Source organism: Diceros bicornis, chromosome 36, assembly GCF_020826845.1.
Source record: "Diceros bicornis minor isolate mBicDic1 chromosome 36, mDicBic1.mat.cur, whole genome shotgun sequence".
Classification (NCBI taxonomy): domain Eukaryota; kingdom Metazoa; phylum Chordata; class Mammalia; order Perissodactyla; family Rhinocerotidae; genus Diceros; species Diceros bicornis.
The window spans coordinates 30,040,414-30,059,349 of NC_080775.1; the positions used below are offsets into that span (position 1 = coordinate 30,040,414).

At 34.7% G+C, this 18,936-nt stretch overlaps 1 protein-coding gene across 6 annotated transcripts in view; it reads right to left on the reverse strand.

The window, feature by feature from the left end:
- Positions 1-360: 360 nt before the first annotated feature.
- ARHGAP12 (Rho GTPase activating protein 12) overlaps positions 361-18,936 on the reverse strand; it is a 124,258-nt gene continuing 105,682 nt past the window's right edge. For 5 of the 6 annotated variants that reach the window (XM_058532729.1, XM_058532728.1, XM_058532734.1 and 2 more), the window contains 9 exons: positions 15,438-15,539; positions 12,733-12,831; positions 9,681-9,783; positions 7,958-8,074; positions 5,603-5,701; positions 4,118-4,195; positions 3,882-4,016; positions 3,556-3,658; positions 361-2,702 (listed from right to left, as the gene is read on the reverse strand). In XM_058532729.1, the coding sequence (XP_058388712.1) occupies positions 2,528-2,702; positions 3,556-3,658; positions 3,882-4,016; positions 4,118-4,195; positions 5,603-5,701; positions 7,958-8,074; positions 9,681-9,783; positions 12,733-12,831; positions 15,438-15,539 (1,011 nt within the window). In that variant the 3' untranslated portion in view covers positions 361-2,527. The remainder of the gene's footprint in view (positions 2,703-3,555; positions 3,659-3,881; positions 4,017-4,117; positions 4,196-5,602; positions 5,702-7,957; positions 8,075-9,680; positions 9,784-12,732; positions 12,832-15,437; positions 15,540-18,936) is intronic. The other variant, XM_058532732.1, reaches the window with a different exon arrangement.

Here is an 18,936-nt window from a genome sequence, read left to right on the forward strand (position 1 = left end):
TTATTGATGAGTTTTCATTTGTATGTAAGGAATGGCTCGTGCACACACACACGTGTATGCATATATAACACATGTGCCTAAGTCCAAAGTTTGGCTGAATTATTCCATTTATGCTTTTCACATAAGAAAAAAACATAGATTTGCCTCTATCTAAAAGGTAACATCATTTTTTCAAAGATATTTCATAATTAACATTTTCCAGTGTAAAAGGTGAAATTTCTTACTGCTGTAAAATTTAAATAAATATTTTTCTTCTAATTGGAATGTAATAACATATCTGAATATACTTTTTCTTTCAATTTCCAACTACTTTTTTAAATGACATTCTGAAGGAAGGCCTCTTAGTAAATGAAATTCCACTGACAATTTATTTCAGCCTTTAATATATTTTCTACTAAAAATCAAGCTGTCAAGACAGGAAAATATTACTGGGTTATTACAAAAAACAAGTGAAAATTTTTCATTCACAAAGGATGAAAACAAGACATTGATCTCACTGTACATACAATATTACAATAAACTGATTAGCTGTAGACTCATAAAACATTTAAGACTTCACATACACACATATGCACTTTGAAACAAGAAACATAGGACAATTTTAATTTTTGATATGTCCATAACTACCACAAGAAAGAACATCACTGATTTGAGTCTAATTGTTTTCCTGGCATACAATCACTATATAGGCCAGTCCTAAAGCATATTGTATTGTTAAGGAGATCTTTAGGCAAATATCAACATTCTCATTTTGGGGCTTTTACTCCTTGCCCAAACAATCTGCTTTTCCATAACTATCGAGTAGCTTGGTTTGTTATCAACTTAACAAGATCACAACAACAAACAATATTTTTACCAAAAAGCTCAAGTGAGAAGTTTTTAGACAGCTCATACAAAAAACATTTGTTCCCAAGGAAGGCAATCTGTAAATTATAAATGCAATTCTAAGAAAAAGTCTTGTTTACAAATCATTCACTTTCAAATATTGATGAAGAATGGGGGGGGGGCGGTATTGGTGTGAAATGGGGGAAATATATTTGCCACAGGAAATATTGGATTCAGTTGATTTTTTTAAATGAGGTATAAGAGTATGCCAGTAAATGCAAAAGCAAAAAATAAAAAATAAAAACCAAAATGTATATTTCTAATGGAAAAATCTCTAAACCTCTTATAGTTTTCTTTATTCAGATTAGACATTTCCTATACAGCAGTTAATCTAGAAAAATACATTTTAAAAAATCTTCAACAGACCATGCTCTCTGTAACAAAACCTTCCAAACTCTGTTTTATTATACAAATCAATCTACATTAGTAATGTAAAAAGAAATTCTCAAATTTAGTAATGTCATTTTCCATCTGACATCCATCTAATTTACATGTGGGTTTCTACTATTCATACTGCAGTTAGAATTCTGTAATAAATTTTTTTCTAATGTATTCTGTACATATTAAATAATCTAAAAGGTTCCTCTTGTAGTGCATTTACCATTTAGCAAGTCTATTCAGTATTTTTCCAGTACCATTTGCATTACAGTGATTTGCCTGTAAATGTAATTAAAATCTAAAAGTGCACACAGTTAACTTTCTCAAATAACGGCCTATTTCTGGAGGAAACCTAATATTCACGGAAAAGATGACCAATATCATGATTAGAAATGTAGGGTTAGAACATCCTCTGAGACTATACAACACAATTATACACATAAGCTAAAGGACAGTAAGTCTTTAGCCTCTATCTACATCAAATAACGTCTGTTTCCACAGGGTCATACCAAGAACTCAGTATGGCACTAGATATAATCAGGATTGTTAGCTACAGATCAGTGTAGCACAGACAGCCCAAAAATACCCTGAACTGACTTATGCTAAATGAAACTTCAGTCTATCACAGTGTTTTAAGTAGTATTAGTGTGCTGCCCAAACAAGCATCTAAATGTCCAATAAGGGAGCTGTGCAACACAGTGAACGGCAGCAAGCCTTCATCAAGGGATTACATCTGGGTTAAAATGAATTTTAGCACTTAGACTGCCACTGCATGCAGAAACCCTGAAAAAGAAATACACAGGTTTCAAAACGGATATACTTCATTTTGTTTAAAATGCCCAAGAGTGTTTTCAAAATAACTGATAGTACTGTTCTATCAAGTGATGAACCTAACAAATCATGAGAAGAAATTCTACATTATCCAGTTTGAGAAAAAAAAAAAATGTTAGTTTTTCTACCAAATTATCCAGTGTATATGACTGGTTAGAATTGCAAGTTTTGATTTTTACTGAAATTCAGAGTATGAAATGCAAACATTCAGGATAAAATTAATTCAAAATTACACACAGTTATATCAACTTGCAACAAAGCAGCAAATACGAGGGCCTCACGCATGTCTTGACTCTCCCATTCCCTTCTGATCCCTCAAAAAAGTGCAAAATCAAAGAGTCACTGCTTGGTCCAAAAATAAAATACATCATGTGTAAGGATTTGAAATCTGATGGAATCCAGCTTCTGTTCCGAGGGTTGTCTTCAATAAGAATCAACGTCCGAAGATGGAACTTATTTCCAGAAGAATTAATTCTACAATCTGATTTTGGTAGACAGTATGAACGGCTATATTACCAGTCTCTTTCTCTGGCTTTAATAGAGTGGGACCAAAAACAATTGCTATACTCTGATACGTCATTCGGTTTTTTTCTCCATTTTCTATAACTCTAAGGGGGAAAAAAACAAATTGTTAAAAGAGAAAATAAAAAATAGAGAGGAAAAATTCTTCAAACTGTATTATTAACATAAACAGTTTGCATTTAGAAATGAGAAATAACGCTCGTTTTCCTAAGGTACATGTAAACTATTTATCCAAGTAGAATTCAGTCCAAATGCCATGTGAGGCTGTCTGTTGGATAAATACAGCTGAAAGATGTAATTATACATACTCTAACAAACTTCAAATGTGTGACATTTTAGCTTAGTGTTTAAAATAAGACACAGACTTAAATATGAGTTACAATTCAGGTAAAAATGATTACTCCACTAGGTTGATAGTGGAAAAAAATTTCACTAGGGCAGAGATTAAACTTTCAATTTTACTCATTTTATGTTATATATTTTTTAATCTCTCTCACTGGAATCATTTATTTTAGTACTCTAGTGCTCTTTCTATCAGAAGGAAAAAATCAGTTATTAAAGTGGCTATACAGTAACAGAGCAATGATGGCTTTATTTTAAAGTAATTTAATAGTCTTCATTTAATAACCAATCTCATCTTCATATTAACTTCAGCAACAATTTTTGAACACCTGCTACGTGCTAGGTATTATATAACTGCTTCACATATAATACCTACTGAAAGGAATTTTTCATACCAAACCGAACTATGTGGAACGGAGACCCAAAGGAGCTGAGCATCCTTCTCAAGCTACAATGACGGTGAGCAGCACAGCTGCCTCTGAACCTGGGCCTGTGTGACCCTGGCCCCATGGCTAACACACCACATCTCATAACTGTGCAGTTCTCGTACTTTTTTCCCCCCTAATTACTATTTCTTTTTTGTGGTGAAACTCTTACCTTTTGAGATGTCTGAAAAGAATCTGCATTGTATCTTGATTTGGCTTTGGCAACTGTTTGATTAGGTCCTTAACAGCAGCAACTCGCTGTCTTGGTTCTTGTTCTGAAACAAGATAACTAGAGATGTTGCACAAAACTGAAAGCAGTGACATAGTTTGGGACCTGATATTTGGTAATACACAGTGACATCTGGTGGTCACATTTAAAATTTCCGGAGTAAAACAATCCTTTGAAAAAACTTAAGAAGAAATCAAACAGAATACAGCAACTTAATCTGTACAGAAGATTTTCAACATCTAGAAAACTGAGTAGAATTACATACTTACTAATTGCATTCACAAAATCATTAAAATGATTAAATGTAAAAAGAGGTTCTGGTAATTCTCGAAAAAACATTTTGAGTGCTCCAGTGATGACATGAATATCTTCCCATTTACTATCACTCAAGTCCAATTTCTCATCTGAAAAACAGTAGAAATGGGAAATTTTTTTTAAATTACTTTAAACCAATTCTAACAGTTATGAGTGATTATTCTGGATATAACAATAAGAAATATCTTACCATGATTGACTGCAAATCTCAGTTTCTGGATCACTGCAAGGTTGCCACTTACTCTGTATATGCCATCAACATCCAAACCTAAGGGACAATAATAACATTTTTATGTTTAAAGTACTTGTTTGCCTCTTCTAAAGATGCTTGCGTGTTTCAGAATTCTTATCCATTAACATTACCCTAAATCAAATGGGCAAATAGTCTTTTCCTCTAAATGGCTTTTTACAGATGCTTGGCAGAGAGAGAGGAGGTGGAGATACACTCTGAATTCTAATAAACAGCAACAATTCTACTTTGTTTATCATGTAGACTGTGAATCATTTCAAGGAAGTTATCTCATTAAACCTGAAATACTAACAATTTAAGATAAACTTCTGCAAACACCTGGGGATAGTTCAAAAAGTAAAGTAGATAAAATCAGCCCATCCACTTTTTTTTGCATGCTATTTTATAATGTAAATGCACATATTAAAGCACTCTCTTAAAAATGTCTCTCATATTAAGAGCTTGTAATAAGTAAACTTAATATAAGTTAGCAACTAAAATAATGGTTCTATAAAAACAACTGATAATTTGATAAAGTTTATTAATTTCTTTTCTATGTGGAATGGAATCATTTAAAATTCACACAATTAAGCCTAAAAAATTCAAATATTCATCAAGTGATAATGCTGCACACATTTAACAAAGCACATTATCTAATGTGCTATTCATTTAACTTCAAATAAAGGCAAGTAGCATGGTGTCTCTACTGTCATGTTGACAAGAAGAGTCAAAAAGGTGATGAGATCTGTAACCGGCAAAAATTAAAAGTTATGCAAATATTTTAATTGAACAAGATGTTTTTGATGATATACAGATATAAGTTAATGTGATTACAGTCAAGATACTGTTAATTTATATAAAACTAGTATAAATATTATAAACATGTTAAAATTAACCAAAATAGAAATTAGTTTAAGTCTTATTTTACAGGAAATGACATAAGAAGGATTTGTCTATTTAGACACTTTACAGTTGATTTAACAGAAAATTTTACAATGTTATAAACCAATATTACTGCAATAAACAAAAATTAAAAGGTAAAAAAAAAAAAAGTCATCTCATTTTTATTATAAACAGAAGAAACTTTCTCTTAGTAAACATAATCTCCTTACATCTTCCACACTGTCAAATCATTTCTTAATAAGTTCAGTTTCAGAATCACTACCTTCTTCATTTTAGCAAATGCCAACTCCAAATGGCTTCAAAGAATACTATATGCTTAATGAACCATAAGTACCCAACATTCATTAGAAGCCTGCAAAGGTCTTAATTTGAAACAGGTACAAACATGTAAGTTTTTTGCAAATAAGATGCTTTTCTTAACATCTTACTGACTACGAAGAACTTTTGGTTGCATCACTCAAAATCATAAAAATCCTAGGGAGTCTGATAGCAAAACAATGGGTTAGATATGCTTAACATTTGAAAAACAAATCATTTTCTTACCATGTTCTTCAACATGTTCAATGCATAACTTCACAAATTTTGGCACTGTGCCATTCTCTCTCTGACACAGATTAGCAAGATTGGATCCAAATACCTGATCTGAAAGAGATTTATCTTTAAAAATAAATCACCTTACTAAAATTTAGTTCACAAAACGGCTAAGCCGTTCATAGTGCAATAGAAGACACTCAGTGCATCCAGACATTGTTTACCATGACTTATGCCTTCTATACAGCCAGCCCTGGTAGTCTAGTGGTTAAGATTCAGCGCTCTCACCACTGAGGCCCAGATTCATTTCCCAGTCAGGGAACCACACAACCCATCTGCTGGTTGTCAGACTGTGGCGGTGAGTGTTGCTGCGATGCTGAAAGCTATGCCACCCATGCATTTCAAATTTCACACACCAGCAGGGCCACCCAGTGTGGACAGGTTTCAGCAGAGCTTTCAGACTAAGACAGACTAGGAAGAAGGAACTGGCCACCCACTTCAAAAAACTGGCCACGCAAACCCTGTGAACAGCAGTGGAGCACTGTCTGATACAGCACAAGGAAGGTGAGAGGATGGTGCAAAAAGACTGGGCAGAGTTCCGCTCTGCTGTACACAGGGTGGCTAGGAGTCAGAATCAACTCGACGGCCCTAACGAAGGCCTTATATGATCTGCCCACCCTTTTCAATTTCATTTCAAACAATTTTCCTTCTTTACTAAACTCCATGCACACCCCAACTCATTCTTGCCTGAGAGCCTTTTTACTTTCTACTCTTTTTGCAGAGATCAATATTCCCCCCAAATTAACTCTGTCTCAGCTAAATGTCATCACCCCAAGAAAACCCCTCTGACCATCCTATCTAAGGGAACCCAATTCCAGTCACTCTCTATTTTATTACTATATTAGATTCTTCATAGCAGTCATCACTATTTTAAATTATCTCATCCATCTCTCATTTTTCTATAAGTTTCATGAGGGCAGGGACCTCGTAATTCTTGAACACCAACAGGCATTTATAGCACCTAGGCTCATGCTTAGCACTTAGTAAATATTCAAATATTTTTAAAATTATTAAAACAAGCATGTGCATGCCCATCATGTGCTAACACTTGATTTCACAAATATATTTCAAAGGTTGTTCTATTAATCTTTCAACAGTTTTGAAATGCCATGTTAGTGCTAAATAGTCAGGAAGAAAACCCAAAATATTTGAAGTGATGAATAACACCATAAAGTGGCAACAGTTTATATTTCTCAATGAAAAGGCCTGGTGAACAAATTAGCAGCAGTTTCTATTCATTTATTTGTCATCAGGTTTTTTGTTTTTTAAAAGGTTCTAAATATGCTAAATTCATATGCATTATCTGGGAATATCTGTTTATAACTCTTAAGTTTGCTAATTTGATTCACTTATTTAGCTGAACTCTTCCTACAAGTTTTAAATATCTTTTTAATGAAATCTATTTGTATATTTTAATTTAGATGCTTTGTAAACAGATGTTCCAGTGATGGTCCTTATGAGAAACTTCACAATCAGAGACAGATATATATGTTATATATTACCTTTACCTATATCTCTATTTACAAATAAATATCACTGTTTTGAGTCATGTATTAGGAAATTTTACCTCTGGAATTAAACATGCTTGTAAGAACTAAAGGTATATAAAAGTATATGTGATTTTTAAATACTTTCTCATTAAGAAAAGATCCTGTTAGTGCATTATGGTGCTTATAAATGAAATAACAAACGTATAAAAATCAGGAAAAAATACCTTATGCAGTCATGCACCACATAAAGACGTTTTGGTCAACGGTGGACCGCATACATGACGGTGGTATCATAAGGTTAGTACCAGATAGCCTAAATGTGTAGTAGGCTATACCATTTAAGTTTGTGTAAGTACACTCTATGATGCTCACACGACAACAAAATCGCCTAACGATGCATTACTTAGAACGTATCCCTGTCATTAAATGATGCATGACTGTACTAATTTTAAAATTACCTTAAATGAGAACTGAAGGAAAATAATCAAGAACGTTTGTTCAATATTTTTCTTTTTTCTATTAAGTTAGTGATCATTTATTCAAAATTTCTTCTATCACATCCGTGTAGTAGAGGGTTTTGAAAATCTTAGTTTGGTATTTATGTTTATTCAATGCTTTAGTTAAAATAAACTCTTCACATGCATTAAAAAAATCTATCTTAATTACTCAAATGTATTTCAATCACTGAATCCGATAACTCCGTGAATAAAGACTGAGAACATTTTTTACTGCTTGGAAATTTTTCAGTTTTTAATTTAAAATGTCTTATTTCTGATTTTGCCCAAAGTTCATTATTATCAACATCACTTCTACCTACCTTTAATATAACCTTTTTCACGAACAGCTTGCAAAGTGGGGCGTCGTGTAAGAAACTTCTTTAAGTTTTTCTTGGTTTTCTTCTGTTCTGAAGAATCTATGCTAGACACTTTCATGGCTTAAGACAGACAGACAGTTAGCATTTCATAAAACAAAAACTTTTTGGATAAAAGCTTTTCCACCTAGCACTCAAAACATATTAATCTCATATGTAAAAATTCCAGTTATAAATTCAGCTATTCTAATTTTAATATGGTTTAAGAGTAACATGTGAAGAATCAAACTAACACAGACCCAATTTCAAAGTGATAAACCAAACAAAACATTTCATTTATATCAGTAAACACTAACCACAAACTGTATCTTCTTTGGTATATATTCCAAGACATTCCTAAGTTATTCTAATTTATATTCATCATTTCATAAATGATACTACTTATCTTCTTTGACTCTACATCAGTTTTAGAAGGTAAAAAGACCAGCCAAAAAAAATCAATAAAACATAAAAAAATCCCTATCCTTACTGAACTAGAAATCTGGATACAGATATAGATACAGATATCTATCTATATATATATCTACATATATATATCCATCATAATTATTTGTACTGTATGCTAAGTCTTATCATAATTATCCATACTCTGAGCTAAGAATGGGACAAAATTCAACAAATTTCTTGAAAATAACTACTATATTTGAGGAAAGTTGAGAGCACAAACAATATATTAGTAAAGAATTAAAATAATAAAATTTTCATGTGTTTACATTGTTATTTGGTGATAATGTCAGTAATAGGTCTAAACTTCGTTAGAATGTGGAAGAACAAAAGTAGAACTGATTTTCTAATCATTTAGTTAATTTGAAGGCCAAAAAATTCTCAGTTAAATGCGGATTTGTTAAAATAGATTTAATGAAGTTCAGAGTCATAGCTAATTGGCCTATAATGGGCCTTTGTTAGAAAATGCTACTCTTCAAGCTGCTGGCCTTGGCTCTGGTCCTTTACGTATACACGATCTGGAGACAGGATGCACGCAGCTGCACTTGCACAGGCATGTCCTAGTCCAGAGACGGCTGCCTAGTAACTAGGGTACACATACCATGACTTTTCACTTCTTAAAGTCTAAGATTCTACCTAAAATCTTAAACAGTAATTGTGTATTTTCAAATCAATAAAGTTCAGCCTCCTGGAGACCTCACCAGAAGTGCATTCTAATACATTTTTTCTCTTGAAGTATCACAGTATCTTAAAATTAATATGATGCTGTAGGGATGCATATGAGGAGGTTAAAAATAGTGAGGGGCCAGCCCACTGGCGTAGTGGTTAAGTTTGCACGTTCTGCTTCAGTGGCCCAGGGTTCACAGGTTCGGATCCCAGGCACGGACCTACGCACTGCTTATCAAGCCATGCTGTGGCAGACGTCCCACATAAAATAGAGGAAGATGGGCACAGATGTTAGCTCAGTGCCAATCTTCCTCAGCAAAAAGAGGAGCATTGGCAACAGATGTTAGCTCAGGGCTAATCTTCCTCACCAAAAAAAAAAAAAAATGACAGTGAGTTAACAAGCAGAGAGAGTACTGAAACACTGAGATTGCAACTACTTAATCTTATAACTTAACACTGCAGATTCTGCTCAGCTTTTATATATTTATTTAAAATCTTTGAAAAGCCAAAAGAATAAGCTCACTCAAACCATTAACAAAAGAGGGAAAGAATAACTTACAACGAAGTTTCTTAGGATCCTTCTGGTCCTTTTCTTTATCGTGCTTTTCTATTCCTGGTGAATCCGGTGTCTCCTCTTCAATTGCTTCATCAGTTTCTACTGTCTATTGGTTAAAGATTTCCCAAACACATATTATTTTTGATGTAACAGCATAATTCTCAGAATGATCAGTAATTGACCCTTCCAAATGATTTTAGGGAACCAGTTAATACACAGTAGGAATGATTTAGATATGTGATGAATCTTTTATTCTTTTTTCCCCCTAGACGGCATTAATTCTGAATTTCAAAAAAGAAATAATTACTGATAATTCACAGGATAATGAGTTTACACTGATGATGAGGCTATGTTGTCTCATTTTGATCAACTGCACATGAGTGGCAGTAATAACAGTTAAAAGGTCAAGCTAGGACATGTGGTGACAGAACAGGAGGAAGCTACATCCTGAGATAACAGTGCAGGATAAAGCTGACTAGCCAACGGCGCCGTCATGTTCACACCAACAGCCGTCTTCAACTATACTGTGTCAATAGTCAATCATTACTCACAGACTCAAGGATGTCAGGAATTGAAAGAGACCCTAGAGCTCATCTGTAGCCTAACCAGGGTCACTTTTACGGGTTGAAAAACCAGATTAAGTTCTCAAAGCTAAAAACATTGCTTTGTCTTTCACACTGAGGTCTTTATTCCACCCGGAATTTATTTTTATGTAGAGTGTAAGGAAAGGTTCCAACTTCTTGAATATCCAGTGGACCTAGCACCATTTACTGACAAGTTTATTCTTCCTCACTTTTCTACAGAGCTACATCTGACATAAAGTGTCCAAATGTACGTGGGTCTGTTTCTAGGTTCTTTATTCTGTTCCACAGGTCTGTATTTCTATCCCGGTACGGATACCACATAGTAGTAATTAACATAGCTTTATAAGTCCTGACATATGATAGGGCAAGTCCTTCTACTTTCTTGTTCAGGAGTGTCTTAAATATTCTTAGCCCTTTGCATTTCTATATGAATTTAGAATAAGTCTGTCAAGTTCCACCAGAAAATCTACTGGGATTTTGAATGAGATCCAAAAATCTCAACCCTATAAATTTATAAATCTTTTGGAAAAATATTATATCTTTACAGTAGTGAATCTTTTAATCCATAAACATGATATACTTATCATTTAATTAGGTTTTCCTCAACGTCTCCCAATAAAGTTTCATAATTCCCACCGCAGAAGTCTTGCATATCTCTTGCTACATTTATTCCTCGGTATCTTTTGCCACTTTGTAAACAGTATATGCTTTAAAATTTCACAGTCAATAATATGTTCCTCTCTTTTCATGTGGCTTATTCCCTGATCCTGTAGGCTTCAATTTAAAAAAACCGCTTTCTCACTTTCTCTGCAAAGCCTTCCCTGATCCCTACACTAGGCAGACCCTACTTAGTGTTTTTATAGTATGTTGTACATCCTTTACTATCATAAAACTCATCACATTTCATTATATTAACTGTTCAATTGTCTGTCTTCGGTAATCTTCTGTCTTTGACTGTGAGCTCCATGCAGAAAGGTGCAGCATCTGGTAGCATGCTGCTATATCCCCAGTGCATAAGGCACTCACACATCTGTTAAATGAATGCAGCCATCCTGGCTTTCAAGGAATAGTGAACAGATTACTGTGACTAGAGCCGAAAGCCCATATTGGGTAGAGTAGACGGTACATTTGAAAAGACAGATTGAGCTCAGGTTGTTGGATTTTAATGGGAGTCACAGAAGGTTTCTGAGCAGGAGAGGATTATAAAATTGACATTAGGAAGTTTCACATAGAACTTTCTATATAGAATGGCATTAAGAATGGATCGGGGTGAGGTGAAATAAGGAAAACTGTTTAGGAGGTTACTCTTATCTTAGTATAAACATATAAAGCCCTGTCCATGGTTTCAGGAATAAATGGAAAGGAAGGGACAAGATTCAGAAATATCATCCAATATTACAAACTACAAAGGAAGAATAAATATATTGACTAGTGAATAATTTGCTAGAAGAGATAAAAGTTGGAGGAGGAAGAGTTAGAGAATATGCCAATTACAAATATGGGTGTTCTGAGCTGAGTGAAACATAAAATTTTGGAGCTTAAAAGGATACTTGGACACGATCAAATCCAACCTTTCTATTTTCTAAGTGAAAAAACTAAGGTCCATCGCGGTGGAACACCGCAGTGAGATCACAAACCTTATTAATAATGAGGCTTCACCTATCAAGTCTCTGTAAGACATCTCGATCTCTACTAAAGCCAGTGATTCCAACTTTTTTTCTGTCTCCGTTAAAGACCATAATACACTTCCATAAGTATTCACTTTCATTTTTGTCACTGACATATGATCCCTAATCTGGAGCTGTGTCCCCATATGGTGAAGGGGTAAAATATAGTCTAAAAAAGCACAGCCCCTATTTGTTTATTACTGCTCTTACTAACACAGCTTCAGAATATACATTTGAGGTTCTTTTTGGTTGTTACAGATACAAGAAGAAATTTACCAGGAACATGAGGATACCAAACACCTACCTGGTTGGGGGAGGGGGGAGAGCCAGAACACATGAGAACACAGGGGGCTGGGTTGGGGGGTGGGGTGGGCGGCAGCTACAGAGGTGTCACTAGGAAGGAAAAAGTGCTAATGCAGAGACTACAGCCTCATTCATTTCACAATTCTGCCTAGGCCCTGTTTCCACCACATACTACTAACTCACTCAGTTACTGAATAAATACTACGTACTAGGCACAGTTTAACTGTCCCTTCGTGAACTATTTCTTGTTGGACCAATGCCTCATGTGAAAATTATTTTAAATCCACTGGTAGCAAACACTATATACATGAGAATGTTAAATCATTCACCAATCCCTGCGAATTGCTAAATTGACCACTGTCTTTCCCATTTCTGTCAAAATACATATTCAAAAAGTGTTTTGTACATATGAATTAGAAATTAGATATGTAACAACCAATTAGAAAGCCAAAAAGAAAAACAGCTCTAAGCAAAAAAACTTTACTTAAGTCAAACACATACCTGATTACTGATAGTACTACTAAGGACTTTAAACCAATCATTAATAACAGTGTCATTATCAGACTGAATTAGCAGTTCTGTTCCTTGACGGGTTTTCAGCTTTAGAGAAAAGTAGAAAAATAAAACAAAAGAATATGGTTAGTGCTTTCAACCAAGTAAATGAATACATCTAATTTAAAGTCTGTGAAACCACCCTCAGAAGATTAGATGTTATATTAAGTGATGAAAGGTGAAAGTACTACATACCAATGGAATATCTTTTAGTATAAAATAATACCAGCTAAATTATTTTTATAAAACATTAAGTTTTTCTCACAAATTCTCAATAAAAATCTCAATTTAGGGTCCTAAATTCCATCACACACATGCTATAAAACTTGCTGAAATCTAGTATACTTTGTCATTAAAAAATAAGTTCAGGTATCAAAGCTGTGCATTTTAAATTAGAATTGAAACATAATTCATCTGTAAAGAAATAAAATCTATGATATTTTTACATAAATCTGAGAAATTTTTTTCTCTCTCTGGTTAAAAAATAAATGTAGAAAATGAATATATAAGGAGTTAGAACTTGGATTATTTTCCATTTAATAGGTAAATATAATGGCTTAGTACAAAGAGAGGGCACAGACTATAAATGTCACATGCCTTCTGGGCAGAAATAGTACCAAATTAAGTGCCAAATCATTAACTAACTCAAGTAAAGATACTATGTATTAGAAAGTCATGCGTTGCTTAACAACGGGGATACATTCTGAGAACTGCACCGTTAGGCAATTTCGTCTTCGTGTGAACATCACAGAGTGTGCTTACGCAAACCTAGATGATATAGCCTACTACACACCTAGGCTGTATGTACTAATCTTATGGGACCACTGTCGTATACGCGGTTCGTCATTGACCGAAACATAGTTACGTGGCACATGACTGTATACGAAGGCAATAACCAATTTACGCACAATCTCTTTGGTTCAAAGTTTCTTACACTTGATTGAGGAAGACTTTTGAGGTAGTAGGAGAAAGCATTCCTCCTACTTTCTGGTTGGTAACTGATTTACTTTTTTCCTAGAGGAACATATGGCAATGTTTCCCAAACAATATTCTGAGACATATGCCTCAAACACAGTTCCCGAAGTAATGTTTAAAAATGTATCCCTCAAAAAATAAATAAAAAACAAGTTATGTGATATTAATTTGGGAAATAGTGGGTTGAAGAAAGTTAAACAAGGTTCTCTCCTTCAAGACTTCTCAGGGCTTTGATACTCCACAGTGTACTGAGATTTTCCTAAGGGAGGAATAAAATATACCCCATTTCCCAAATGTATTTGATCATGGAATCCTTTTCATTCCTGGAATCACTTATTGAAACTGCAAGGCTAATTCAGGAAAACACTAACTTCCTTTCTTGCATTTCTGTCTAGGGAGTTGGCCAATCAATCAACCAATATTGCATATTCACTGCACATAAGATACTGTTAGAGGTTCGTTCTTAAAGATTAGGAAAAATACAGTCTCTCCGCTTAAAAAAGACAAAAAAGATTTTAATCACCTAGTGGGGAGAATAATTTACAGATGGTGACAACCCAAGGTACACTAAAATAAGTGCTATTTTAAAAGCATCAACAAAGCAGCAGCATCAGTGCTATGGCAATGTTTCTCATGCGTCTTGGAAGACAGGCAGCATTCACCAAGCAGAGACTGGCATGACTTGGTACTCAAGGCAGAATAATAAAGAGTAAAGATCACACACACAGGAAGACCTGGGTTCCGCTTGGAAAACAGCAACTAATCCCATCTGCCGAGACGACAAGATAGGAGGGGACCCAGACATGAGGCTATAAAGGAAGGCTGGGATTTGGAAGACTGTTTGCAAAGATAGTCTCAAAATTTCTCCGATCTCTGCATACACACCCCTCTGCCATGTGACTTTGCTGCTCCTCCGTCAACAGGTGGACTCCATTCCCCACAACTCTGAATACTCGGCTAGCCTCCGTCTTGCTTTCAGCAACAGAAGGAACGGATGTGTGACTTCTAAATCTAGGCCTCAAAAAGCCTTGCAGCTTCCACTTTCACCCTCTCGGAACGCTGACACCAGCACGTGAAGAAGCCTGGGGTAGCCCCCTTGAAAGGAGGCTTTCTCGTGTGGAGAAAGCCCAGTAAGCAGCGGGCAGCAACAGCAGCACATGAACTAGACCGTCCAGCCCCAGTCAAGCCATCAGATGACTGCAGCCTCACAAACGGTCCCAGTGAGATCAGAAGAACCACTCAGCTCAGCACAGGACAAGGTGAGCAAGCAAAACGGTTCTTTTCTTAAGCTTCTAAATTTTGGGGTGGCCTGATATGCAGCAATAAATAACTGATACAGAATCATATATTACTGTGGAGGGTTTTTAATGACAAAAGGGAAAGGTTTTAATTCATTTTTCAATATCTGACTTGGAGGTAAAGGAAACTATATCCTTTTTATAGCTGCTGGGGGAAGGCAAGATTTGTGGAACAAAGGCTTGTAATATAAACAATTTATGCAAATGAAGCCTAGATCTCTACACCAGCTTTTTTTCTTAAATTATGATACAAACTGACTTAATGACCAACTTTCCCTTAACTAGTCACATTGAAAGATTATTCCCCAAAATAACGCAAAAAAAGAACATCCAATTACTATGGTTAAGAATGTGAATTATACTTAGAAAAAAACTTATTACCTCAAATACATTCTTTTTGCTGGATTTATCCTTTGAAGCCATCTCAATCATCGCCCCCTTAAGGTCCACTGTGAACTCTGGCTTGGACTGATTACTCCCAAACTTCATTTCACAAAAAAGAAAAAACCTTTGTGTGATATTCATGTACACGTGTGTGTATTCAAAAAGAATTAAGACCAATTTTATATTATTAACAATAAATCAAATAGGTAATTACCTCAAATTCTTCTTCTCTATATTATAAAATAACAATTCCTACTTGAAAGTTGAAAAATGTCTATAAGACATGAATAGGAAATAAAATGGCTCAACTTCCATTATAATAAGAAAACTACAAAATAAAGCCACACTAAAATCTTTTTTCACCCATCAGTGTAAAAAAAAAAAAAAAAAAATCCAAAGTTTGATGAAAAACTGTTAGTGAGGCTACAGAGTAATAGGCCCTCACATGCAAGTGGGGTGTAAGTTGGAACAACTCCTAGAGAGGGAAAAGTGGTAATACTGCATGTGCACATTCACAAACACACATACCCTTTGCCTTACCAATTCCATTTCTTGGAATTTATCCTAGACTATATATGACTGTAAAATGATGTGTTCAAAAAGGCAAGGCCATATTCTTATGTTTGTATAAATAATATTGGGCAGATAGCAAATGCTTTCCACCTAACAAACATTTTCTAAACCTGATTTTGGGCTTTCAAGAGTTATTTCCTTATGGACTATTTATGTTCTCAACAATGAGCAATAATTTGTAAAAACAGAAAACTCTAAGCCCTACATTCTTTTATTTAGCCTTTGTTAGAAATTATAACTAGGGCCAGATGCTATAAAGCCTCAGCAATTTAATGAGGAACTGTGAAAAGAATAGGAAGACAGCTGACATGGGTGGTTTGAAAAGAAAAAGCACTTAGCTAGCTATTATATTTTGTTAACCAGATAAGGAAAAGATCAGCAAATAGCAGAAAATTTATGTTAAATACAGACTTACTCTGTATCTTGCCATCATCATCTTAAATTTTTGTTTAGTCTGTTAACTAAGAATAGAAAATTGCATTCCTATGTTATTGAAAGGTTTAGAGGTTTTAAAATCTTTAAGGGTTAATGAATTGTAATCTTAAGGTCATAAAGATTAGTCACAGGAAATTTCATTTGCTAAAATATTTTCAAGTCAAATTATGTTTGTCATTGGAAAAGGATCTTACCCACCAACCTTGTGATAACTTTATTCACTATTCATAATGTCAATGACTACTCAGTAGTTTCACATTTAACAAATGGTTCAACTTCATCTGTTCCCTTTTACTTCATCTTCTCAGCTAGCAACGTAAATAAGGTACTTATTTTAACAAAAAAATTTAGGATATTATATGGAATTTATTAGTGGAATCACAACAAAATATAAGATATTATATGGAATTTTTATTAGTGGAATCATAATAAAAATCACAAGGAAAATTTTAACTATTCTACAAAGTCTTGGCCTTCTCAAATACCGTCTGTCATTCGAAAGACATTTAATTAAAACCGTAAAGCTACAATGGGCACAGATAACTTTCTGAGCAAAAATGATATATCTCAAAAGTTATAAAATTTAAATGTACCCATTTAATAAAATGATAAAAATCAATTTAACTTGTTGTCATTACTGGCTCTGTAGATGGTTAGCTATAAGCTAAGATACAAACAACTAATCAAATAAGATGTAACAACTAAATATAAATACAATGACATGACATGCTAGAAAAATGCATTCAATATGGTTGGCAAAATTTTGTTTGTTATTCATTCTTCTTCAAAATCTAGTCCCACTTTTCTCTATTGTAATCATCCCTCCAAGGGCAAAGAAAACAGAATTTTGTGGCAAGGGGCATGCAACAAGAGCACATACAGCGACAGCTGAAACAGGATCAGATTTTACACATGCGACAGCAGGCCGACGACTGACAGAATTTTTCCAAGAAGAAAGCAGCGAAAGCAAGAGCTCAGAGACTGAGCCGTGTTGGCAGAATGACTTGATGGAAAAAGGGAAGAAAATGACGATGTCATAACAATGCTCAAGGGCAAAATGACATACAAGAGAAAAGCATAATGGAACCAGACAGGACAAAAACACAGTTCTACAAGCTGACACAACAAAGCAAAGCTAAACTTTCAAACATTTTTGCAAATGCCCTAAATTTACCTCAGAATATTTTCTGACTTTGTAATTATGTAAATTTGTTTTAAGATGAATGCTGTATAGAACGTTATACACTAAACACACTTGTCTTAGCCTATATTCACAACAGAAGACTTGATGGGTAGCACAAAGAAGTCACTTCTGGCCCTCTGCCATCTTGTTCAGCCCCCTACTCAGAAATCCCTGAGCTTCCTCCTTGTGACCTGCTGGGCAATGTCCTCTGGTATCCCTTTGCAATCCCCTCTTGGGAGTGGCCCTACCATCCAGCTTGCATTCCCCTTCCTCTAGGACAGCAGTTCTCAACCAGAGGCTATTCTGTCCCCCAGGGGACAGCTGGCAATGTCTGGAGACATTTTTAGTTGTCACAACTGGACGGGTGCTACTGTCATCTGCTAAACAGTCTACAATGCATAGGACAGCCCTCAAAACAAAGAATTATCTGACCAAACAAGGTGACTATTTTTAGAAACTTGAAATCAAATATAAACAAATTTGAATAACTACCAATATTTGTGGGGTGATTTTTAAAATACTCAAGGAATATGACAAATGACAGCTGAGAGGGAGCATAATATACGTCACGTCGTATTGTTAACTGTGCACTTGTTGATCCTCCTCATTATAGTGTAAGCTATGAAGATATGTTATTTACTTCTAAGCTCCCAAGCTTAACACAGGCCCAGAACATGGCAGGCTTTTATGTCTGTTGAACAAATGAGGTAAATTGAGGTGAGAAAAAAGCAAGTATAATTTATATTACTGAGATAACAATCCAGTGGATAACTAATATTTTCCAGAAAACAACTAGAATGTATCTATCCTTAAGGAGAATGAAATGCTCACTGGATTTTTGCATGAAATAGCATCAATGCAAAATTTACGTTATACAGTGGAGTTGCATGCTGCATATGTACATTTCATATACTCAATTTTAACTATTCATGGAGCCAAAAATAAATACAAAGCACGAGTGATTTAAAAAAAACAGAACTTCAAACAGTATGGGTGATTTTGCTCAGCACTTCATCAATGAGAATACACCCTGGAATGAGTAGAACTGCGTATTTCTTCAAGCAGATCTCGGTACAGGTTTTTGCACTAAGTGTGAATCTAATTTTTAAAGAACCATAGTTCTATAATATGGTCCCTTAACATATATCATCCAAACTCAACTGAAGGAAAAGCAATCTCTTCCAACATCAAAGGAAAAAACTGGCTCTGCTAGAGACCAATTTCTAACATAGCATCTCCCTAAGAGACACTCAGGGGCAATTTTCACTATAGGCGATTTTTGTCTCTTTGGCTTATATGCTAGCC